Source organism: Takifugu rubripes, chromosome 15 (genome assembly GCF_901000725.2).
Source record: "Takifugu rubripes chromosome 15, fTakRub1.2, whole genome shotgun sequence".
NCBI classification, from domain to species: domain Eukaryota; kingdom Metazoa; phylum Chordata; class Actinopteri; order Tetraodontiformes; family Tetraodontidae; genus Takifugu; species Takifugu rubripes.
This window is the reverse complement of record NC_042299.1, coordinates 522,854-548,433: the sequence shown is the minus strand read 5'-3', so window position 1 is coordinate 548,433 and position 25,580 is coordinate 522,854. Positions and strand designations below refer to the sequence as shown.

The 25,580-nt window shown below is 45.2% G+C and overlaps 1 protein-coding gene and 1 long non-coding RNA gene across 5 annotated transcripts; one reads left to right on the top strand and one right to left on the bottom strand.

Moving 5' to 3' along the window:
* Positions 1 to 1,922: 1,922 nt before the first annotated feature.
* Positions 1,923 to 25,555, bottom strand: LOC101069794 (sodium/calcium exchanger 2-like). 4 transcript variants are annotated; one of them, XR_003891077.1, is made up of 13 exons: positions 20,773 to 24,107; positions 20,073 to 20,404; positions 18,185 to 18,322; positions 16,540 to 16,767; positions 16,204 to 16,467; positions 14,648 to 15,079; positions 11,533 to 11,888; positions 11,267 to 11,370; positions 10,975 to 11,087; positions 9,413 to 9,512; positions 7,371 to 7,640; positions 5,949 to 6,437; positions 1,923 to 2,303 (listed from the first exon to the last, which is right to left on the bottom strand). XR_003891077.1 is itself a non-coding variant. In XM_003976591.3 (12 exons), exons 2-12 carry the CDS (start codon positions 20,382 to 20,384, stop codon positions 6,061 to 6,063), a joined length of 2,694 nt encoding a protein of 897 aa, XP_003976640.2. In that variant the 5' UTR covers positions 20,385 to 20,404; positions 24,149 to 24,349; the 3' UTR covers positions 5,946 to 6,060. The 4 variants fall into 4 exon arrangements, 2 of the variants coding, with proteins under 2 accessions (XP_003976640.2, XP_029704668.1); XR_003891076.1 differs by lacking the exon at positions 20,773 to 24,107 and adding an exon at positions 24,149 to 24,348 and having other exon boundaries at positions 1,924 to 2,303; XM_003976591.3 differs by lacking the exons at positions 1,923 to 2,303; positions 20,773 to 24,107 and adding an exon at positions 24,149 to 24,349 and having other exon boundaries at positions 5,946 to 6,437.
* LOC115252766 (uncharacterized) lies at positions 3,100 to 4,534 on the top strand. Its single transcript, XR_003891078.1, has 4 exons — positions 3,100 to 3,371; positions 3,773 to 3,834; positions 3,962 to 4,130; positions 4,414 to 4,534. It is a non-coding gene; the product is annotated as an uncharacterized lncRNA (long non-coding RNA).
* Positions 25,556 to 25,580: the final 25 nt, after the last annotated feature.

The window sequence follows — 25,580 nt, the reverse complement described above, 5'->3', positions numbered from 1 at the left end:
ACCACAATGATGCCAACGTTATTCTTATAGTGGGGCTTTATGGAGCCTCTCGAAGATTCGTTTTCATGGGTTTTCTTTTTATTATCATCATTGCATAGTGGTGCGTTTCTTGTGTGAATGTAGAGAAGCAGCACCAATTGGATAATTCTGAGAATTTTTCGTAATAACTTTAAGTGACCGTAGTTATTGTGTGGCTAAAATGAGCTAGCGCAGCCAAAGTAAACAATGGTACTGTGTGGGTCGGACCTCGAGCCAACACATCATACATTATGTAGAATCCCTCAGTCTTCACATACATATATGTTCATTGAGTAAGATGTGAGTGACCTTTTTAATAGTAAAATAAATAACTAAATAAAATAAATTCATATTAAAGCCCAACCCTCACCTTGATAAGGTGAGGGTTGGGCCCCTCGAGGGTCCCCGAGGGACCATGTGGTCCATGTGAAGGAAGCGTTGTCAGGGGGCTGTCCACACTAGGGACTCCCACTGGCCATGGCCAAAAGGGTCTCCTCATGGGCTTCTCTGGTCAGGGCACAGAGAAAGGGCCCCCTATTAACACTCCATCCAGAAAAAACTACACTTAAAGTAGATAATAAAACAAAATTTCAGTGTCAAATCTAAACTAAACAAAGTATCTCAGAAATGAAAAGGGTGCATGGTTGGAACCCTCCTTTTAGCCAGCACCTGCTCCCAAATTTGCTGGCTTCTGCCACACACTGTTTTTCCCAACTAGACTGTAGAGACTTGGGTCAGGTCCTCAGAGGCCTAGCTCCATCCTACCTGGAGGAGCTAGTGACACCTTACCAGCCCAATAGACCGCTCCGCTCTCAGAATGCTGGTCTACTTGTGGTCCCCAGAGTCTCTAGGAGTAGAATGGGGGCCGAGCATTTAGCTACCAGGCCCCCCTGCTATGGAACCAGCTCCCTGTCCAGGCCCCCCTGCTGTGGAACCAGCTCCCTGTCCAGGCCCCCCTGCTATGGAACCAGCTCCCTGTCCAGGCCCCCCTGCTATGGAACCAGCTCTCTGTCCAGGTACGGGAGGCTGACTCCATCGCTACTTTTAGGATCAGACTTAAAACCTTCCTCTTTGATGAAGCTTATTGTTACTAATTCAGTAGTTCCAGTTACTATCATCGACTCTCCTCTCCTCTCCTCTCCTCTCCTCTCCTCTCCTCTCCTCTCCTCTCCTCTCCTCTCCTCTCCTCTCCTCTCCTCCCTCATCCTCTCCTCTCCTCTCCCCTCCTCTCCTCTTCTCTCCTCCCCTCCTCCCCGTCCCTCTCCTCTCCTCTCCTCTCCTCCCTCTCCCCCTCCTCTCCTCTCCTCTCCTCCCTCATCCTCTCCTCTCCTCTCCTCTCCCCTCCTCTCCTCTCCTCTCCTCTCCTCTCCTCTCCTCTCCTCCTCCCCGTCCCTCTCCTCTCCTCTCCTCTCCTCCCTCTCCCCTCCTCTCCTCTCCTCTCCTCTCCTCTCCTCTCCTCTCCTCCTCCCCGTCCCTCTCCTCTCCCTCTCCTCTCCTCCCTCTCCCCTCCTCTCCTCTCCTCTCCTCCCTCATCCTCTCCTCTCCTCTCCCCTCCTCTCCTCTCCTCTCCTCTCCTCTCCTCTCCTCTCCTCTCCTCTCCTCTCCTCTCCTCTCCTCTCCTCTCCTCTCCTCCTCCCCGTCCCTCTCCTCTCCTCTCCTCTCCTCCCTCTCCCCTCCTCTCCTCTCCTCTCCTCTCCTCTCCTCTCTCTCTACCCCCCCCCCCATCAGCAGGAGGGTCCGCCTACATGAGCCTGGTCCTGCTCAAGGTTTCCTCCTGTTAAAGGGGAGTTTTTCCTTGCCACTGTTGCTTGTCTGGGGTCAGGCCCTGGGATTCTGGAAAGCGCCTTGAAACAATTCTGATTGTATAAGATGCTATATAAATAAAGATTGATTTGATTTGATGATAGGTTATCGGATCCAGCAAGAAGATCTAGATTTACCATTCATATTTCCAGCGTGGCTGTGTTAACGTTGGAACGTCTCCCAGAGAGAAATGGGCTCTAATAATGTGTTGCTAATGTTGCCAATGACAAGTGGCCGTTTTTATTTCGTCAAACCATTTATTACCTAGTCCAGTAGATGACCCACCTATTGTACTGTGAACGAACATGCGTCAGTTATGATTTCAATATATTGTAACAATATTATTATTGTTTTTCAATTCAGCGTAAACCAATTCATTTGATTATTTATGCTGTTTATTCCCCATTTTAATTGTGAACATGTGCTGGGCTCATTATTTATGACTAGTTGCGCTTACATAGCGACCGTGTTCAATGGTTACACTCTAAAAAAAGACCGTGAAATGTACATAAAAACATTGTAAAATCCCTACAAAAAAATCTTGTAAACCCAAATACATATATTTTTTGTTTAAATCACTGTGAAATTTTGTAAACTATTAAACAGCATTTTTTGTTAGATATACTACAACAATATGTGATTTGAATGGAATTTATTTGTTAAAATTACAAATATTGGCAAAATAAACCGGGAAATACTGCAATACTCATAACAAAGCAACTTTGATAAATTGACATGCAAATATTGCAAAAACTATTGTTTGTCTTTTTTTTTAAAAAATACAAAAACTATATGTTATTCTCTTCACAAGTTTGTCCTTTACCAAAATTATTCCTTTTAACATTGATGAAATTATGTTAATTGAGGTCAACCAAATGTGATTTCACACAAAATTTCATTGTAACGTGAAACCGTTTACTGCCTATCTATTTATATTTTTTAAAAATATAAACTTATAATGACATTGTTTTTAGTAGCCTATTGTACTGTTCAATCTTAACCCTTGCTTTATATATTTTTTGTCTTTAAATTTTAATGCATTACAGCCCATTATTATTATTATTGATGTTAATAATAATAATAATAATAATAATAACAGCAACAATAACAACAACAATTATTATTATTATTATTATTTATATAATAATATTTATTTATATAATAATTCAAATAGAAAGCCAATACCGGTACAATATTCATAATACTCGTAATGGGCAGTGCATCATCATCACTGGCTAATCGACCTAACGGCGCCCCTCTCCAGAGGCTGATACCTGTGCAATAAAGCCGCCTCCTTCCGATACTTGTATTTTTGAGTTTAAAATTGCGCGGGTTAAGCTCGTCTCTGATTGGATAATGATGGAAAGACGTGAAAAGCGCGAGCTCCTCGTTGACGGACACAACTGACACCACTCGCGAACGGGTCGGAACAGAGCAGAAATCGCAGAAATTTTTCATTTCAAAAGATTTTACAAAAAATCGACACACTACACACAAGATTTTGCAGGGTCTGGAGTGACTGCGCAATTGGAAAGTCTAAAGTTTGCACGGTAAGTTTTCTTACTTTCTTTGGGAGACCTAGCAAAAATGTGTGCTAATAGCAAATGGCGTAAGTTAGCAATTCTCCATATTTCAAAAAGTACATCAGTTCGTAATTATTAAGCAGAAAGAGACAGACAAACACTTGAAATTATAAAAATGATCATCTGTGTCTTTTGTAAAAAGAAATTGGTTACGTTAAGATGCTATGTGCAACATTGCAGAGTGCATAGGAATGAGCCACGTTGTCTTTTCAAATGTGTTGGCGCCAACTGTAATAAAACCTTTACTACTTACTCGGCTTTCAAGGGCCATTTTTACCGTGTGCACAATATACTTGAGCCACAAGCTGTTTCTGTTGTTGCGGATTTAAAATGTTCGGTTTCGTTGTGTGTCCGCCATTTTCAAACAGTGAAAGAGCTAGTGTCACACTTAAAGGATCACATTGGCGAAGACAGGTCTGTGTCATGTCCAGTAAGTGGTTGTAAGCACGTTTTTACAAAAAAATCCACAAGTCTCTTGCATATGTGTCTGAATTTGTTATGTGAGTGACTGAGTTATGACCACCATGGACTTATTAATATAACCTGTTAAATTATAGGCCAGTCCTGCTATTCCTCAACAAGGTACATGCTGAGTCTGGATCGGAACCTTGTCAAAACAAACATCTCTTCCTTCATTTCTGCATTGTGGCTAATGTTTGGGAGCTACTACTGTTTCAACATCCATTATCCATCTGAGCTGGCTTCTACACTGGAGTTTCTTCAAAGGTGAGTAAACATTTCCTGGGACCTGGAGTCCGGACTGCACCCAGAGCCAAGGCCGAGAGTCAGACCCAGACTAAGAGCCGTAATCACACCTGGTCTTGGTGTGGGTCTGATTCTCGGCCTTGGCTCTGGGTGCAGCATTGGTTTTGATATGACTTTGAGTCTTGGCTCGGACCCAGACTCAGACTGTTTGTTTATATATGGATGTGTGTATTCATTCATTCCTGTAGTCTTCTTTTAACTCATTAAAATGCTTAATATGTTTTTATATGCTTTTATTCTACAGGTGTTTTTTCTTGATAAACCCAGAAAAAGGAACCAAAGTAGAGAATAAAAACTCAAAGCCTCGAGTTCTGACCCTGATACAGGATCTCGCTGATCATGAGTGGCGTGAAGGCTAAACAAGGACTCTGTTGACTGCTAGAGAAGAGGTGCTGTTAATTTTCACTTTGTTAAATGTACAACATGCAAGTTTTGTTTTAAAGGTGCATTTTGTAACTTTCTATGAAGAGGTTCTGCCACCTGCTTGTTGTCCTTGTTATCCAACAATGTTCCACAGTGTTGTAAAAATCTTGTCTATCTTCAATTACTCAAATAGAATATGTTTTAGCAAAAAATAACACAGATAAAGTATGACCTGTAACTCTGTCTGTTCAGCAGGTAAAAAGAGCCAATGCTTGAAAGTTCTTTGTGTTGGGGTCCAGGGTTGTGTTGCTGGTTTCTTCCTGCAGTTGCTTGGAGGAGCCACTCATCAGCCACGGCTGGCGCCGCAGGCAGACGCACCTGCGGGCTCTCTTCAATCTACCGTGCCATTTAAGGACAGAACTCCTGTGTGTTGTGGCTTTGATGCTTTGTTCTGCCTGTTTCCCTTGCGTCTTCCCTGCTTGTTCGAGGTCTCCAATGTCGTCTGCTGGACCTACGAACGTGCAGAATCGGACTCCTGAGATTCCTGCAGTCCAGGAGGACTGCCTTTGTGTCCTTGGTGTCTTCCCGGCACGGTCGAGGTCCCCGTGCCGTCCGCAGGACCGGTGAACGTTCGCAGGTCCAGCAGACGACATGGAGACCTCGAACAAGCAGGGAAGACGCAAGGGAAACAGGCAGAACAAAGCATCAAAGCCACAACACATGGGAGTTCTGTCCTTAAATGGCACGGTAGATTGAAGAGAGCCCGCAGGTGCGTCTGCCTGCGGCACCAGCCGTGGCTGATGAGTGGCTCCTCCACGCCACTGCAGGAAGAAACCAGCAACACAACCCTGGACCCCAACGTCTTTGCATGCTCTATATTTTGAAAAAGTGAATCTAATTGTTGGCAACTAATCACAATGGCTGTTCAATAAATTTCCTAAAAGTGATATTCTCTTGTCGTTTATCATGATGTATTTTTGCATTTTTTTTGGTGTAGTTCTAATCATTTTAAACTGATTATTAAAACATACAACTACTGCATATAATGAGTAGCTTGTATGTAGAATATACAGAACAGCTCCATTTAACATGCAAAGTTTTACTGTTGTTCTACCAGTTTAAATAGTTTTTTGCCTGGTAGTTCCACGTTAATTTTACAATTTATTGACGCATAATAAGTAGTTACATGTAAAAAGTACAGGAAATGATCTATTTATATACAACAATGATCCATGAAATTGATAGATTTTTTTTGTAGAATTAACAGTTCAGCCTTGGCATTCACTGTAAAACCATTTACATATTTTCTTTGTAAATTTATCTACTGTTCTGTTGGTTTTTTTACAGGAATTCTCTGGTAACCCCAGCTGCCAGCGTTTTCCTGTAAAAACGACGGTCTTTTTCTAACAGTGTACAAATGCATCGTTGCTCGGTGTCACATATCAGAGCTTCCTTTTATTTTCCTCTGATCCAGTCTAGAGAGACACAAACGGAGAGATGGAGAACAGGCAGAGCGTTGATACTGTCATCAGAATCCCCGAATATGGCAGTAGACCTCCAGGCTGGACAGGAGGATATACAGGAACCATAGTCCGAAGAATAGCATTGAGGTGAGAACTTTAGGGATCCGTGGCCCCCCCAGCTCACTGCCAATAGCTGATCTTCTGCGTAGCATCAAAACTCCCATTGACAAGAATGCAAAAATGGTGAAAAGAGTGACAGAGAAGGCCAGTGAGCCAGGGTCCACATGGAACACCCCGCCTTTTATCTTCCAATATACGGCAGCTACGGACCATGCCAAGCCGATACCCAGAAACACATTTACGGCGTTGCTTCCTGTCACATTTCCCACACAGGCATCTGCATATTGGTCTTGAGTGGCAGCAAATTTACTGGCAAATGTATCTGGAAAAAAGTGAAGTCACTCAGTTATTCCAATGAATACAACTTCAACATTTCTACTAGTCTGTCATCCAGCTAGACCACCATCTGGACAAGCATCATAAGTCTTAAGGGGAGGGGTTGCTTGACCTGTGAGTTAGGGTTAGGTTAGGTTAGGTTAAGGGTTATGGTTAGGTTTGGAACTAGGGTTAGGGTTGGAACTAGGGTTAGGTTTGGAACTAGGGTTAGGGTTGGAACTAGGGTTAGGGTTAGGGTTAGGGGTAAGGTTAGGGTTTGGGCCCTATTATGGTTAGGGTTAGCCTTGGGGTTCGGATTAGGTTTGGGTTAGGGCTGTGTTAGGGTTAAGGTTAGAACTAGGGTTAGGGTTACGTTAGGGTTAGGAGTTAAGGTTAGAACTAGAGTTAGGGTTATGGCTAGGGTTAGGTGTTAGGTTTAGAACTAGAGTTATGTTTAGGTGAGGGTTAGGGTTAGGTTAAGGTCAGAGTTAGGGCTGTATTATGGGTTAGGGTTAGGGTTAGGGGTTAGCATTGGAACTAGGGAGTTGGGGATGCATTATGCTTAGGGTTGGGTCTGTATTTTATTGGTTTCTCCCTTAAATTATTCAAAAGTTTCTACAACAACAATAATAATAACCAGTGTTTGGCAAGTGACTCCCAAAACACTGTATAAAACATGTTACCCTAACCCTGATAATATTGAAACTTTGTTTTGGCAGAGGTGAGCAATGTTTATACAGTTAGGTTTGACTTTTACGTCGGTTCTTTACAGTATTGAATAAAATCTTCACATGTCTCTGAACACAAGCTCTTGATATACAGGTTAATGTGGGAATAGATTCAAATAGATTGCTGCATGCTGTATGTGGACCAGCTGGACTGACTCCAGGGAAATCCTCTCATTTGAATATATGAAATAGGCTGAATAAAAACCACCTACCAGGAAGTGAGGTCCCCAGTGCCACAAAAACCACTGCAGTAACAGTGTCCCTCAGGCCCACAGTGCAGCCAAAATGAGAGGCAACGTCTCCGATAATGGCTGTTAAAAACCCAATTCCAACAACCGATACGATGAAGCATGCCCAGCCATTCCAATACTCCGTAGGTGGGATGCAAGCAAACAGAATCTTCCAGAAAAGGCACAGAATGTGCATGAAATAGTCAAAGCAGTTAGGAATTGGCTGCACCTGGCCCTCACCATCTTCAGCACCTGTTTAAAACAAATGCAGAGAAAATAAATTAGAACTCCCCACAAACTACGGAGTTCAGGAGTTGGAGTTCTGGGGCCTCGTGTACAAAGACTGGCAGGATTTATACTCAAATCCAGGAAAGCAAGGTCAAGCAAAGTCTGAAAAGTCTGAAAGTGTGCGTATGCCTGAATCACATGGTAGTCTGTGTGTGTGTGTGTGTGTGTGTGGGGGGGGGGGGGGTTGTGCACCATCAGACAATGCAAACAGTCCCAAACACATAACAAGGAACTTTACTGATTGTTGGAGGCACTCGTCAATTAGATGGAGGCACAAAGAAAATCTTTCTTTTGGCAGCGTCCTCTGGTATTAATAATAGATGGAAGAGTTCGATGCTCTACTACTACATGAAAGCAGTTTAGGAGGCTACACACCACTAACACGGCTCAGGCGCTATTGGGAAGGAACGCAGTGCTGCAGCAAGGAGAATGGAGGCACTTTAACAACTTACACACGTCTTTAACGGCAAAAATGCTTCAAATAAGCAACAACTCCAACAGTCCTGACTGGTTCAGTCCTGACTGGCTCAGTCCTGACTGGCTCAGTCCTGACTGGCTCAGTCCTGACTGCCTCAGTCCTGACTGCCTCAGTCCTGACTGGCTCAGTCCTGACTGGCTCAGTCCTGACTGGTTCAGTCCTGACTGGCTCAGTCCTGACTGCCTCAGTCCTGACTGGTTCAGTCCTGACTGGTTCAGTCCTGACTGGCTCAGTCCTGACTGGCTCAGTCCTGACTGGCTCCGTCCTGACTGGCTCAGTCCTGACTGGCTCAGTCCTGACTGCCTCAGTCCTGACTGGCTCAGTCCTGACTGGCTCAGTCCTGACTGCCTCCGTCCTGACTGGCTCCGTCCTGACTGGCTCAGTCCTGACTGCCTCAGTCCTGACTGGCTCAGTCCTGACTGGCTCAGTCCTGACTGGCTCAGTCCTGACTGGCTCCGTCCTGACTGGCTCCGTCCTGACTGCCTCAGTCCTGACTGGCTCAGTCAGGACTGGCTCAGTCCTGACTGGTTCAGTCCTGACTGGCTCCGTCCTGACTGGCTCAGTCCTGACTGAGCCAGTCAGGACTGGCTCAGTCCTGACTGGCTCAGTCCTGACTGCCTCAGTCCTGACTGCCTCAGTCCTGACTGGCTCAGTCCTGACTGGCTCAGTCCTGACTGGAAAAGTGCGTGCCCAACGTTTTCTTTACGTACGCACCCTTTGTACATGAGGCCCCTGGTGGATTTGTGGTTCCTGTCATGGTTCTCGTGTTCTTAGTTCTTCCTCTCTTTTTGTTTATCTCCCTTCCCCTGCAGGTTGGGGGGGGGGGGGATCTTAGTGGAATCCCAGTGAGGATCACCTGGATTTAGTTCTCTGATTGCTGCAGCTGCTGCCGACACCAGTCCTGTGCCAGATTCTGTTCCCATATTCTAGGACCAATTCTAGTGTTTCCTCAGCAGCCGTTTCCCCCTCTGTCAGGGTGCTGCTCCGGTCTCGCAATGGGCGAGTCATCCGCAGTCACTGCGGCTATAGGATTGCTACCCACAGTCATTATTGTTAGCTATGTTAGAGGTAATAGTTAGCAGTAACTGACCGTTTAAATTCCAGCCATGATCTTAGACGTGCCACTTTAGAATCATGCTTCTCAGTCAACATGAGGCACTGAACATTTGCTTCTTAGGTCAAATTACCAGGGAGAATCTTCTATCGTTGCTGGATCATTTGAAGGAAATAAAACACAATGAAAAAATTAGAGACTGACCTGCGTTGACTGTGACTGCTTCCATAAATTGCTCTCTCCACGAGTGAGTTGCGATCACTAAAGCCAGATTTGTGTCTCTCTTGAATTTAACCACGGTGTTCTGTGACAATAGACAGCATTTTTAATCAGAAGTCCACAAAGGCAGGTGTAACTCATGAATGAAGACAGTCTAATCCGGGCAGGGTACTGGATCAAATGAGCTCAGAATAAATTGAGTCAGTTTCAAAAGCAGAACAAGATCATGAAGTTATTAAATCCAAGCACATGAACCTTCCCATAGTGTGAAGGAAACTGCTATTTCTCTCTAAATTGTACTGTAGAATTGGCCTTTACTGTCATTTAGTGTCCTGAAGGAGGACCCCGGCCAGCGACCTTCCTCGACCTCTCGGTCCAAATGTCTCATCAGAACCGGTGCTGGCACTGCATGAATGAACCGTTGCTGTGTTGGCGTCACTTCTCCGTAAACTCAGCAAACTTCATTTCAACACAGGTCATCTGAGTCTGCTGGGTCAGGTCCACCACTTGCAGAATTCCCACAAACAGCGAGTGGAATTTAAACCAGGACGCTGTGACAAACGTAGCTGAGGAGGTGGAGCAGTCGCTCCAGTCATGCTTTCATCCCAGAACCCTGCATTCTACAAGTAGAAGTGTAAAAATGCAAGACACGGAACCTCTAAACGGCTCCAAAACCCTTTCTTTCTCATGCATGTGCAGGAAGGGCTCCTCCTAAATCCAGACTTTTAAGTTATTGGGTCAACAGTGTGTGAATGTGAGTGTGAAAGGGTGAATGCACATGGAGTGGCCAACCATGCAGAGCAGAGTCGTAGATGACTACAGTCCATTTAGCTGGCAACCACTGACCTCTGACCCCGCTGACCCACTCAACTCCTACACCAACAGTTTGTTGTAATTAATGTATTTCCCTGATTTCTACCTATTGTCCCCTCCTCTCCTCTCCTCTCCTCTCCTCTCCTCTCCTCTCCTCTCCTCTCCTCTCCTCTCCTCTCCTCTCCTCTCCTCCCCCCCTTCTCCTCTCTCTACCCCCCCCCCCCCATCAGCAGGAGGGTCCCCCTACATGAGCCTGGTCCTGCTCAAGGTTTCTTCCTGTTAAAGGGGAGTTTTTCCTTGCCACTGTTGCTTGTCTGGGGTCAGGCCCTGGGATTCTGGAAAGCGCCTTGAAACAATTCTGATTGTAACAGAGGCTGTATAAATAAAGACTGATTGATTGATTGATTGATTGATTGATTGATTAAATTATGGAAATGTCCATATTGATATAATCTCGTAAATATTAATGGATTATACTACAGATGTCTCATACAATAAGGGATTAGAAGTTTTCATTGAAGTTTTCTTTCTTTTCTTTCTTGTTTTTCTTTGACCCAAAACTAGTTTGGGTCCATATCAAAAGGTTCCCTTTTATAGCTGGAGGAAGATTTTTTTCAATAAATATCAATGTTGGCCCGTGACTTTGGCCCAGTTTTGAATTTTGGCCCACTGGGTATTTGAGTTTGACACCTCTGCAATAGGGGATTAGAAGTTTTCTTTGAGCCATCACACACCTTCAGCTCTGAGGACTCCCCAACCATAACCTCCAGTCTGCTGTGCTGTCCTAAAATGGGTTTTCCCATCTCGGACACCTTCTCAGCTTCTTCCTCCGTAAGGCTGGAGCTGCCTGTCAGAAATACAGCAACATTCATCCCAGAAACTCTGGCGTTTTTAGCACGTTTACATAAAGACACGATCCAAAAACCAATGATTGAAGGTTCGAGACCCCAGAGCCCTAAGTGGACTTTTAAAGGGTGCAATTTAAAGTTCTCTCCCAGAAATAAACACATTGGCTTCAGCACGTACCAGAGATGCCTTCCTGCTGCCATGCTGGGTCTTCCAGGACGATGAAGAAGCTTTTCCGTATTTCACACTGCTCCACATTTAAAATCTGCACTTTTAAGGTCTGACTGCAAATATACATGGATGGTGGAAACACACAGAAACATGTTAAACATGTGGGCGGTAAATATGAAATTAAAAGAGATCAGAGTAGTGTGTTTGGAAATCATCTCCCAAAGAGGGGGCATGTAGAATTAAGGCAAGGCAGGTCCAGGAATGGCAATCCTCACCTGGTCTGTTTATCAGCAAACTGGAGGAGGCCTTTGCTCTCCTGATAGTCCACGCCGGCCTTGGCGCTCCCATCTTGGGTATGGAATGGCACAGCTACGGGGCCTCTGGAGCCACAGTTCCTCACCACTGTCACTGTCAGTGTGCCTGTGCCCATATTCATCCGCAGAACTTGCTGACCAAAGATGAAGATGCCAGCATGGTCATCATCTAAGATCGTGATGGAGGCAACCAGGGGTTCCACTAGTCTTCCCTTAGGTGGAGAACCTGCCCCTTCACATCCTTCTTGCCTAAGGTTCTGAAGACGCACAAAGAACTGCCCATCCTCCTCAAAAATGTCATCATCCAAGATGTCCACCTAGAAATCACAGATGTGAACAATCGGAGAGAGTTCACAACTAGCTCAAAAACAATGATCACATTTCAATGCAACTCTCTGATAAAGAAAGAAAATAGTTTTTCCATCACTGCAATCCGACAAGAACAACATAGTCATGTGTGTAGGACAAGTATAAATGCAATGCTGGTGCCTTCAACCACATCTTAGAAGATTAGACACAGTAGTGATGTGGAACTTTCCCTTTACATTTCGAGAAGTCTTTGGAATACCTGGTGCAGCTGTTTTTCTAGTTTTCTATATCTGCTGAGTTGACATGTTTGTCATCTAGGGAGATTTAAACAAATATGTTCAGTATGTCTCCTAGAGACCACACCGAGACCCCTGAGACCTCCCTGAGACCCCTGAGACCACACCGAGACCCCTGAGACCTTCCTGAGACCACACCGAGACCCCTGAGACCTTCCTGAGACCCCTGAGACCACACCGAGACCCCTGAGACCTTCCTGAGACCACACTGAGACCCCTGAGACCACACCGAGAACCCTGAGACCACACTGAGACCCCTGAGACCACACCGAGACCCCTGAGACCACACCGAGAACCCTGAGACCACACTGAGACCCCTGAGACCACACCGAGACCCCTGAGACCACACTGAGACCACACCGAGACCCCTGAGACCTCACTGAGATTGCTGATACCACACTGAGACCCCCGAGACCACCCTGAGACCACACTGAGACCCCTGAGACCACACCAACACCCCTGAGACCACATTGAGACTGCTGAGACCACACTGAGACCCCTGAGACCACACTGAGACCACATTGAGACTGCTGAGACCACACTGAGACCCCTGAGACCACACTGAGACCCCTGAGACCACATTAAGACCCCCTGAGGCCACACCGAGACCCCTGAGACCACATTGAGACATCTGAGACCACACTGAGACCCCTGAGACCACATTTAGACTGCTGAGACCACACTGAATCAATTTAAAGTTCGTCCTCATCCACAAGGTCCCCATGTCTTCCCCCTACCTCTAAGACCTTCTCCAGCCACCACCCCCCCCCTCCCACACCTTTGATACCCTGGCCCTTATCTCCTCATTTTCAACAAAGAATCGAGCACCTGGGGCATCAGACCCTCTGGAGTCTCCTGCTCATAAACACCTACATCTGCTCACTTATCTTAACACTTTTGTTGAGTATCATTTTATTGTCTAACCCTTAATATGTGAAACACTTCATCTCCTGATCGGACAAGAATCAACTCAAGCACAACTTCACCCAAAAAGGATGAAAACAGACACATTTATGGCAACATTCCCAGCCAGAGTCGCACTGAGTGGTCTTATTATAAGTAGCTATGTAAGTAAGTAGCTATGTAAGTAAGTAGCTATGTAAGTAAGTAGCTATGTAAGTAAGTAGCTATGTAAGTAAGTAGCTATGCGACCACTCGCTGAATCACCTGAGCGTCTCCTTCTCTCGAGGTACCTGTGCCCCTGGTCAATGATGCGCCGCTGATGATGCCGAACCAGACGTGGTACATTTTTGTCCCACTAATAATGACAATGTAGTCTCAGTTTATTTATTTACATTAGAGCTGTTAGGAGGAACACAAGGCTGATATAGGGTTAGGAATTTAAGGAATTTAAGATGCACAGACACATTTAATGCCAACAAAAGTTGCTTTTCTTTAGAGAATTCTTTGGGAAATACTCCTTCGCTTACTGGAGCAAGAAATTAGGCAAACTAGTCAGATATTGTCCCCTCGTTTTATGAATTCATCCGTCTTTGCTGCATTATTTTGCTTCCTGCTGCCTGAGGTTGTCACATGACGACTTGGCTTCGGTGCCATCTTTTCTTTCATATAGAGGCTGTGATGCCCTCTAGTCCTCAGCCTTCTTATTCCTTTAGCTTCAGGTTGCTGGACTTGGGGTGCACCCCCCATGCATAGTAATGAACTTTCTTGATTTTATGCTCCTATCTTGGCTTCTATCTCTTACTTTTTTTGTTATTTGTCATCGTACGAACAAACGCCTGATGATGTCTGGCGGCACGACAGTGGTTTTCACCTGGACTTTGTGTCCGTGGTTCAGCTGACTGATCAGGACTTGCTTCACTTTCTGGAGGTATGTGACTGTGGCTGACTTCCTCATACCCTAACCCTTCCTCAAACCCAAGGTTCCCATTTGCTCGTGGAATCCCAAGGTACTTTGTAGCTCTCCTCAATAGTCACGATGTTCCCCTCTGGCCAGCCGCACCCCTCAATCCTATCTTCCCTTGCGTGGTTACATTTGGCTGCACTAGTCGAGATGTCAAGCGCTGTTGCTAACGCCTTTAAGCTGCAGTTAAGCTCCTGGTGAGCTTAGGATGTTCCAGCAGAGCAGAAAGCAGAGGGATATCTGACTCACAAGGTGGCGCTGTTATGAAAACCTGAGGGGCCCAGAACTGCGGTCTTGAATCTGTTGCTTCTCCTGCAGCGACACCCTATTGGGCCCCTCAGGTTGGACCCCGGGGCCCCACACCCAGCATGTGTTCTGCCTATAGAGTGAGGCGGCTCTGATAGCAGCGCTACACACCTGAGGATTCCCTGCTGAGGCAGCTGCATCAAGTGTGTGTGTGTGTGTGTGTGTGTGTGTGTGTGCGTGTGTGCGTGTGTGTGTGTGTGTGTGTGTGTGTGTGTGTGCGTGTGCGTGTGTGTGTGTGTGCGTGTATGTGTGTGTGTGTGTGTGTGCCGGTGGGCTCTCTAAATTGTAGGCTTTTCCCCACCTTGATCTCTTGGCGAGTTTCTCCTGGCCCAAACACCAAAGTTCCTTTATTGAATATATAGTCTGCCCCAGCACTGGCAGAGCCATTTTCTGTACAGTAGTCCACGAAGAATGTGTTCTGTCCTGTGCCCCCTTTAAGGGCTACTCCAAGGCAGAGAGCGCCACAGTTCTCTGTGCACTGGTACTGTGCCCTTTCAAAGCAAATACGTGAGCAGGTGGCCAGGTCATCCTTGTGGCCTGTGTGATGTGAGTGTTCCACAACATATTTCTGTAATATGTTGCCACCGCCCGTCATCATGCGCGTCACCTGGACACGGTAGAACGCCCGGCTCTTTTTCTGGAGGACCAAGGCAGAGTAGTTGGCCATGTCCAGTAACTGATCCAGGTCTTTGTCTGGGTGTTTAGCTTTGAGGTCTTTAAGGATGCAGATTACCTGAAGAAAATAACAAGGAGAAGCAGAGGAAGAAGATGTTGAAGAACAGTGACCAACAGATGTTGAACCCATATCATCATAGTAATGAAACACTGTTCCTGTACTGTAACAACGTAACAGTTACATTGTTATTAACTCATATTCATTTTTGTACAATGGTTATAAAAGATACTGAGTAGACCGTCACTAAGTCTTACCATCATGTTTCTCCTCATTTCAACACCCCTGATGGAAATGATACTTTCTCAGTCTCTGATTGTAGATGAATAAACTTTCAGACCAACAGTAGCATCAGCCTAGTTTTTGGTGAACTTACATTTGAGATGATTTTACGGACAGTCTGTTGTCCCTTTGTTTTGTTGCATAAGGAGCAAATTGCTAGATTTGACTTTTCTACTCATCTTTGGCAACTTAAACAGTTTGACAACTCAGCACTCCTCACTCTTTATTTCTTACTAAAAGCTATTTAATGCTACTTCATGTTACTGGAGCTAGCATGCCACCATCGGAACCTCAGCCAAAATCACCTGGCATTGCTGACAAAAAGAGATATTAGCCAGAATATCGGTCATTTTGTGCGATCGTATGTCTGATACTGACCAGAAAACCATCAGGCTATCCAAGTTACAAGAAATGTTAATCAAATGAAATAACCTGAATTGTTTTCATAGATTTGACTCTTTGTCTTGATAGCATAGATCATTTTCCTGTTCATAATTAAAGTCAATAATAGTAGTAGCAGTAATAATAATACTAATCCTAATACTACTACTACTACTACTACTACTACTACTACTACTACTACTAATAATAATAATAATAATAATAATAATAATAATAATAATAATAATAATAGTAGTAGTAGTTTAGTCTATAGTCAGACTGGGCTGAGAAGCCGAGGGTTGTTGGTTGAAGCCCGAGTGCAGACAAAAAAATGGGAGGTTTTCTAGTTGCAGAGCACTGCCGAGGTACCCTTAAGCAAGATATCATCCTCCCAAAGGCTTCTGTGAGAAGATGGCGATTTATTCAGGGGTGTACTCTGTCTTCACCCACATGCAGCTGAAACTACATTTCAATTATTTCATGTTAAAACAGAACATGGAGACATTCCTTGGGCCACCTGCCTCATCTCTGCTCGGCTCTACGTCTCTTCCTGACATGGTCTCACTGCAGGAGGTTCCCAAGAACCAGCTGCCATCTGGCAGTCTTTCACCCATGACTACGTCAATGCCCGTTGGCTCCTGGTCACCTTCCATGGCGTCCACAATGCTCGTGTCAGCACGGTAGCCTTTGTGCAGACACTTGAAGAAAAGTCGGTGGCAGTCTGCGATCCAGGCCAATATGACAAAAAGTGGAAAATAAACCAATGTGACGACAGCCTCCCAAACCTGTCAACACAGGAAGTATTAAAAGAAAGTTAAAAATGAAAACGCATCTCGTGATAGTAATCAGAAAGGCACCTCCACAATCCCCGGTGAGATGACAGCCAATATGAGGTACAGCCAAATGTAGGCAAAGACGCTCCAGAAAGCGGTGACGAAGTACACTCGGAGGTGTTTGATTCTGCGATGTTCTCCCTCAGGGATTATGAGTACGCACAGTCCAATGATTACAAACATGTTGAAGGCAGCACTGCCGACGATGGTACCAGGGCCCAACTCCCCTGCATTGAAGCCGTGGCCACACACCTTTTAACAAAAAGACCAAAGTTGAATAAAAGTGGTAAAATTCTGTAACATAGGCAAATCAAATGGACACACACTGAATATAATAGAGAGAGAGAAGGCACAATGGGCCAGATTCACGAAACGTTCTTACGAACAAATTTGTTCTTAAGTCCCATTTACGAACATTTTACGAAGATTGTGGCATTCACCAATTTCTTCTTATCCTGGATTTATGCGTAGGTAAGAACAAATCCTACGAACACTCAGGAGTACTCTTGCGCACATTTCAGTGCCGACATGTTGGCATGGTTGGGTTCTCTTCTCTTGTGCAGTTCAATAAAATTCAATATTACAATGATATTCTGTCATATTTATTTATTTATTTGTTTATTTCCTATTTTTGGTGATTTACGGAGAATTTTAAAATTACGTAAATGTGCCAATGACTTAACATTAATCAACCAAATTGGAAACCATGCCAAAACTGTCTTTTTATTTGATTTGATCTTGATTTATTTTATTAGGGGATCGAGAATATGCCCTGGTTGTTGACACCACTGACCAACCCTCAGACTCCACAGGAGTTTTATTCAATCAGATGCATGCGCGCAGTCGCTCCACCATTGAACGCACCATCGGCATGTTAAAGGGGCGCTGGATGTGTTTGGACACAGAGCCACGACCCCGTGAGGATGTGCGTCCTGACGCAATGCTGGGGCCAGACTGCAGGCACGCGGTTCACGTTCGAGCGCGATTAATTGCCCGTTTGTGAATAAAATGCATTATTGTCACAATCCGAGCACAGCTTTTACACGTTTATTTTTTTTACATTCTTCTTTTTTTTACATTCTCGTTGATTTCTTTAAGCGTGTTGGCTACAGTCATCAGGGTTGAGGCAATTTTATCAAGCGTGTTAGCCATCCTTTCTTGATTGTGCAACACGGCGTCAGAAATCAGGCGTGGAGAGGCAAGCTTTGGGCATTTGGCTTTGGGCATTTGGCTTTGGGCATTTCGCTTTGGGCATTTCGCTTTGGGCATTTAGCTTTGGGCATTTGGCTGCTTTTGGCTCTGTCTACAGGGTCCTGCTGCAGTTCCTTTTATGGGCATTAGTGGGCAGTGACTTATGCTAATCATATGTTAATTAGACTCACCTGGCACGCGCTTTCAACTTACGAACAGATGGAATTCATCAATCTAAGAACACAGCTGCGAACAATTCTGGGGTTTACGAACGCGTTGATGAATCCGACGTAGGGTTTTCTTAAGGAACTTCTTAAGGACAACTTAAGAAAGAATCTAAGAAGATTCTTAAGAACATATTGGTGAATCTGGCCCAATATTCCTAGACATATCAGTGTCTTTTCCATAGACATTAAAGACATTAACAGCGCATTATTTTATCCAAATCTGAAAGAACAATGGATGTCAAATGCATTACCTCAATAACAGAAAGTAGGATCTCAGGCGCTGAGGAGCCCAGGGCCATCAGTGTGAGGTTAGACACCGTCTCGTTCCAGACTCTGACTGTTGTTATTGTGGTTAAACCACCTGGTTTAGTGATGGTCACTTCTTTTTCCTAAAATTAACCAAATATGTGAATTTGACCAAATTAATTTGAATTTGTCGTAATCCGTGTCAAAATGACAGTTACAACATTAAAAAACATCATGCACAGTTCTGAGGTGGACACTGAGGTGGACACCCTCAAACTTGATAGTCCCTCAAGAAGAGCAAGGCGGCAAACGATGTGTTCTAACCCCTGGAGACACTTCCTGATTAAAGGTGCTGCAAGACTGTCGTCAAGTTAAGAGATGTAAGGAAGAGGCACTATGGTGGACGTCTTCAGGCAGGTGGGGAACGTGCGCTGAGATAGAGGTTGTACACATTCAGGTGTCTGGTGATGTGATGTTTCCCTCCTCGCTGCCATATCTGGCACAGGTTAGAACTGCTAAAGAGGGGCTGCTTTAGCACCTGTGGGTCCTCTCAGGTTCCCCTGGCGGCCTTGTGTTGCTGCAGGTCATCAGATCAAACGCAGTGTTTCAGTCATGGTGTTTGGGAAGCACACAGAGCTGTTTTGTGGTAGTGACATTGTCCATGCACCGTTTGATGTACAACAGTAGGAGCTGTAGCTGGCAATGTTGTCCTCCTCAAATATAGTCCACTCGGGGTCTCTAAAGCAGTCCTGCATTATTCAGAAGCCCCCTCTGTTCATGCAGGAGGGACGGTCTTTAGGTTAGCTTCATTTAAATCAACTGCTCTTACATAGATTCCATCTGGGTGGGGCTGCTGTGTTTTGCTAATGGCAGTAGTTCAATGCTGTTTTGGTGTTAGCATCAGGGGGTGTGTTAACAGCACTGACTATGATAACTGTTAACTCTGGCAGCCGATAGAAGGGTTAGGTTAAGTTAAATACTGCTCCATCCCTGCCTGGGAAACTGGACATGACTGATGTCACAGCAGTTATGCACCAGCTGATGCTTGGTTAAACACAAAGCCCCTCCTCTGCTCTGATGTCCTGAGCTACGTGGCCCGCTAGCTCAATAGCCTCACCAGGATGGCGGGTTTAAGCCACGTCTCTGTAATCACCCTAACACAAAAGTGCAGGATGTTTTTCTCCATGGATGTTGTACGTTCCACTCGTCCATCTTGTTCAGAAGTAATAAGGAGGCTTGGTAGTGAAGGCTGGGTTGCTAGCTTGCTTAGCCTAATCCCCGTCCTTCTACTGATGGACTCTATAAAGATGCATATTTCACTTTCCAGGAGTAGGCCTTGCCATGTGCGCACACTGCCAAAAGTACTAATACGATTATATCAGTCTATCTTCATTAAGAGGGAGATTAAGAAGTAGAAGATGTGAGGGACCAGAGAGAGAAGAACTGTAGGAGTGCATGAGACAAGTATCTGAGCAACCTGGGCTTCCATAACACCTCGGCAGGGCCAAGGAGCGATAACCTCCGTGCCATGTTGTATTGCTGAGTGAACATGTTCACAGTTTAAGAAGGCCAAAATTTCTGCCTTCATAATATTCAAATGTTTGGACTTATTTTTTGGACACGGACTTTTTTATCTGCTGTTAGCTATACTCATCACACGCGTTTGGCTTTAGCATAGTGGTCTAGTGCATATCTTGTCCTCCCTATGCAGCGTTCTCGCATTGTTATACTCTCCATTGTTATTTGTTATCTTAGTGGTAATCTTTCTAGTTCTTAGTGGAACATCAGTCTTTGAAGAGCTCATTTTTTCAACACATCAGATTTTAAACATTTACTGGATTAAAAAAAAGATACAGTTCAAATTCTATAGACATAAAGACAGAGGAGCGATACCTGGGAGGTGATGACTTCAATCGATGCCATGAAGCGATCAGCGATGATTGACACTCCCAGGAACAAATACATGAGTGAAACGAAGTAGACAACAGCCCTCCCTGCCTGGTCCCAAGGAGAGGGCTTGAGTGGCAACCACACGGGCAGTAGGATACCTGGTTTACAACCCACACTACCTCGACAAGAACTTGTCTCATTACTAAAGGGCTCCAAGTCAGACGCTTGCTGCACAACCTGGGATTGGAAGGAAGCGCAGATGGGTGTCAGGAGGACGAGGAGGAGTGGAGAAAGGGTAACTCTGAGGGGACCCATGGTGTTAGTGGAGGAAGCACCTAGAGGAACAGGGTAAAGCACAGTTTTTTACACATCAAATTAATATTTCATGCTAATCAATTAAACTGCACTTTCATCAAGCTGCACAGTTTGTTCAGTTCTGATCCGTCTACATTTATTTTGAGTTTTTACTGTCAAAATCATGAAAATGTACCAACAGTTCTAATCTAAATCATCGCAATGCTTATAGGCTGAATGGTATTCTAAGGCCCCTGGGACGAAGACTGAAAGGTGTTCCAACTCGGGACGCTATCATTTTATTGGGAGACTCATGTGGGCAGCAACAGTATTACCTGGAGGAGTGTGATTAGGAGGAAGGCCCTCCCTGATCTGAACCGAATTAGTGTCTCGTTGCAGGATTTCGTACCTGATTCGTACCTTTCAGCAACTTTCTCCGTTTTCTCACGCCTCTTCCTAGGTCACGAAGCGCCCCTCATCCGGAGGAAGGACATGCACTTCACGCAACACACTTTCCACCGCACTGTGCACTTTAATCTCAGTTCAGTTAAAGCCTTATTCAAACACCATCAGCTGTTGTTTGTCTGCTTACGGGTCCAGCCTGAACTGCCCTGAACAAGGATGCTCGGGGCGCCACAGCTGACCTCTCTCCGAGCTCCTTCCGAGTCACTGAGCTTCTGGGCGCTCTCTAAGGGAGCCACCCTGTGGAGGGAACTCATTTCAGCCACAAATCCAGGTAAGAACTAACAAAATGCACCTACTTTGCACAAGTGCCCCTGGTGGCAAAGCCTCCACACCGTACTGAGTGGAGTTGTGCTGAGAAGGTACCAGTGGAACGGTAACCAAGGATCACACCGAGACTCCCATTATTAGTCGCCTTCGCAGCTCCAGGAGACCACCAAGGTTTCCTGTTAACAGGACAAATTGAGTCTAAGCCCCTCACTTTAATATACTGAACTGCTATGGACCACCACCTGGAGCCCCCTGTTGGTCAGTCTAGGTCCACGTGACTGGACTGCTTCTCGCACCACAAACAAGGTCACTTTGCATGCAGACAACACGACAACACTACTCATCATTAGTGAGGATAATAATTTTATTTATTTAGCACAATCAAAGTGCTTTACAGAGCAGGTAACAACTCCAACCAATAAATCCAACCGATAAAACACACACAGTATATCACACATTATAATGAGTACACAAGTGGGCCTTTAGCTTCACCTAAACACCTTCAATGACCAAGTCTGCCCAATGTCCAGTGGGAGACCAAGCCCCCAGGAGACCTTGATGGGTCATATGGGACTACGACTTCCTTTAGGTATGAGGCCACAACAGCTTTATCAGTTAGGAGCAGTAAAGTAAAGTCAGCTTTGACATGAACTGGAAAGCCAATGGAGAGAGAGAAGACTGGAGAGATGTGGTCCGACTTCTCTGACCCAGTCACAATGTGGGCAGCTGCCTGCTGGACCAGTAGAGAACCTCTAGGCAGACCTCACAGAGTCTGGACATCACAAAAGAACTGAGGGAATTTCAGCATCCTTATAAGTAACTGGTAATCCTCTTAAGGTGGAATGAAGCTATTCTTGTCCAACCCTACCCCTGGCGCTGTATGACGTCATAGTCTGAGACTAGACCAAGTCATCATTTAGTTGCTTTACTCTTGCTGGGCTGATCACAAGCATCTCATCCTCGGCTTAATGTAACAAAAGAACATTTGCTGACGGCCATCATTCAGGTCTGAAGCTTCACTCTGTGGCTTCATCAACATCATCATCGATGTAACATTAAAAAACAATCCCAAAGGAACTTATGATGCAGCCCAGTGGTGTCAGGTATAATAAGAAGATCTGAGGGTCCCCGTAGGACCCCTGTAGGACCCCTGTAGGACCCCTGTAGGACCCCTGACGGCCCAATCAGGTACAGAAGCCATAGAAACCTTTGGGAGCTTGTCTGACTATGGAGAAGTCCTGTATGGGCAGCATAAAGGATGGGGGTGGGGCAGGTGACAGCGTGGAGCAGGGCTCAAACCTTTATTATCATGCAGGATCTCCTACATTTACACGCCATACCTGTTTTTTTTGCCCTTTCTAACCCTGAACAATAATTATTTTATATGTAGCTTGATGCAATGACAGAGGAAAACATTTAACCTTTGACCTCGTGTTTAAGCCCACACAGACAAGAACCCTGGGATGATGACATTATCTGTACATTAACTGTACTGTACGTTAATTATTGTTAACTATTTGTAAGAGTAAGGTGAAGGCAAAGACTATTGTTGGCTAGAGACTCTCAGCTTCACTGACGTAAATAGACAGATGCAGTAATTAGTAATTCCTTCGACTATAATGAGGAATCGCTGTCTGTGCTGCTCTTCAATCAGGAGAAGGAGAAGGAAGATGCTACGATAGTAACATTGGAAGACGCCGATCCATGAGTACGACATGTGAAAGTTAGAACTCTCTTTGAACGATGGTCTCCAGTCTGGTAGAACATTCTCTCGTTTTTATTCCATTTTCCAAACGCAGAACCTCTGCAAATATTTGATGAAGTTTAAAATGGGTTACGTATGCAGAGGTTAAACTGGTGACTCAAGGCCGGAAACAATAACATTTACATGGACTGTGGAGACCTTTGCACACCTGAATTCAGGAGAAATATCTGAACGACGGTTTTCCTTCATTGACTCAGCCAAAATCTGCCGTTGCTGCTTAAAAGGATTCTGAGTATCAAGTGTTTATAAATAAGATCCAGAACAGACAAGACCTGGAGGGTGTTCTGGTGGTAGGGGAAGGTGCCAGAACCCCTTCAGAGCACTGCCCAGGCGTCCTTGAGCAAGGCACCAAACCTCGCCGAGATGAACTGGCGACTACCTTCGCCCGTACGTGCACCCTACCTGTGCCCCCAAAAGGGAAACAACACGTTTCAAATGTTTGTTGTGTAGTTTAACTAAAGTAAAACGGATGCAAATGACAGATTAATAATATCAGAGTCACTGGTTCAAGCATTGTGTCATATGTTAAAAACTCACTCATTGTGAGTTCATGGACCACTGCTGAGTTCCACAGAACCACCTCAGTATTTCTGGTGGGGGGGGGGGGTCACGTCCCTCCCTGAGGACACACGTCCAGTCATGTCCTCAGGACTGGGAGTCAGCGGGTCAAACACAAGTACTGGACCAAAACCACTGGACGCCTCCGTGCACGACTGTTCTTACGGCTCAAAAATTCCATTTGGTTGGGACTTCAGTGGGAAACTTTGGAACGATTCAGTAGCTTCAGTATGAACCAGTGAGGGAGACGGTAAAATCTCAATAAATAAGTGGAAAATTGGTTGGCTATTGTGCTGCTGCACTATGGGATGTGTTGTGCTGTTCCTTGTTTGTTTTGGATGTTACTCATTACTTATGAACGCCGTGCGAGTTACGCGGATATTCCCAAAGGTCACATGGTCAGAAATGATGCCCTGCTTGTGTAGTGCAGCCGTCAGGACCAAGAACATGTGCAGTGAAACCATCAAGCCGGACCCCTGCACAGGCCAGGGCGTCAATAACAGGGACCAGAGCCCAGAACCTGCTCAGAGACACCACAATCACACACAAACGCAACACTTGGTTGTAACATCACAAAAACAGCCGTTAGCAGAAGCAAAGAAAAGTGATCAACGTACCAAGATGCTGAAGGAGCCTCGGTCGTTCCACTAGATCTCCATGAAATCAGCAATCATAATTTCACACGCTCAGTCCACAGGTGTGACCCAGCTACTCTGGAAATGTGTCTTACCTTTCTTTTATAAAGCACCAATGTGAAAAACCCCAAATGGACATTCCTGGCAAACAAAAGCCGTGTTGATCCCAAAGGACAGCCGACTCTCCGGGTAAAGCACGTGTCCGTCACTAACCCCGTGGGCACCAGGTAGTTAACCTGGAAAACTGGGAGGAGGGGTTAAGGAGTGACGCAGGCACCAGGTCAGCAGATCCTCAATTTACTGGATAAATGCTGGAAATTCCAGTCAATTTTAATCCCAACATCAATTTATTAGCTTTTTATTAAAAAGTAAGGGACACCGCATCCGTCTAATACATATTGCACAAACACTGACGTAGAAACGTCTGTTCACTCAAATCTGACATGAATCTTCTTTCTGTCAGGCAGTATAAACAAAACAATATATAATCTGACGTTTTCCAATCTGATTCAGGCCACTTCCAAATGTGCTAGCTAGTCCTTCGGATACGCATCGCATTTTCTGACCAGCCAGGACACATTTAACAATTATAAATAATAAATACATATAACAATTTCACATCTTTCTGGAGTGAGACGCGTCACCACAAATCTGCACTACTGACAAAGACAGAAGCAGGAACAGGCGTTGCCATGACAACGGACATGCAAGACAGCGGTGTTGCTGTTAGCTAGTGGACAGATAACAAAGTTGTTTGGACTTTTCCTCCCTCTCACTCCATCATGTGGACGTCATTGTTCAACACAGATAAACAGCGGTCGTCAGCGAGTCACTGGTCAAGCTGGTCGATTTTAGAGCATTTTTCTCCTTTTGGCAACGTTTCCAAGGAGGACGCAATTTGGGGCTGATCTGGACAGATGGTAACGGAGGACATTGGACTAGTTTGTTGAATTTTTGCTTCAGTGATGAGGCTGCGAACAGAAGGAGCAACGTTAAGAATCTGTCGAAACATGTTTTTGTTTTTTAAATCTAGCAAAATTGTGTCTTAAATTCCTGACAAGAGTGGAGGACATGGAGGCACCGGTGAAGGGTTAGAGAGTTAGGGGTTAGAGAGTTAGGGGTTAGGGTTATCTGGGAATTTGAAACTCTCGGGGGGGGGGATTCTTCTTCTCCCAAAAACCCTCCTCAAGCACGGAGCCATGTTCTTACCTGATGGGTCCGTGGTCCATAATATTCAGCTTCATATCGCTACACAAGCTGCGTCTTCATTGAAAGATCGTGTAGACCGTGAGGAGCACGTAAACTCTCCACCGCTGGCGGACAGGCCTCGTCCCTAAACAGGAGGCTGATGGAGACGGCCGGCAGGTGCACTGTTATCGGCTCCTGCACGCCCCCTGCTGGAAGAAACAAGCAAGGCACGACCCAGAACCCTGGCCCCAACACAGCTAAATACTGTTCCCCATCAAGTAACTCATGAGGTTTTAATGAGATGTCTGCTTCATACCCAGGAAATGACCCCCCCCCCCC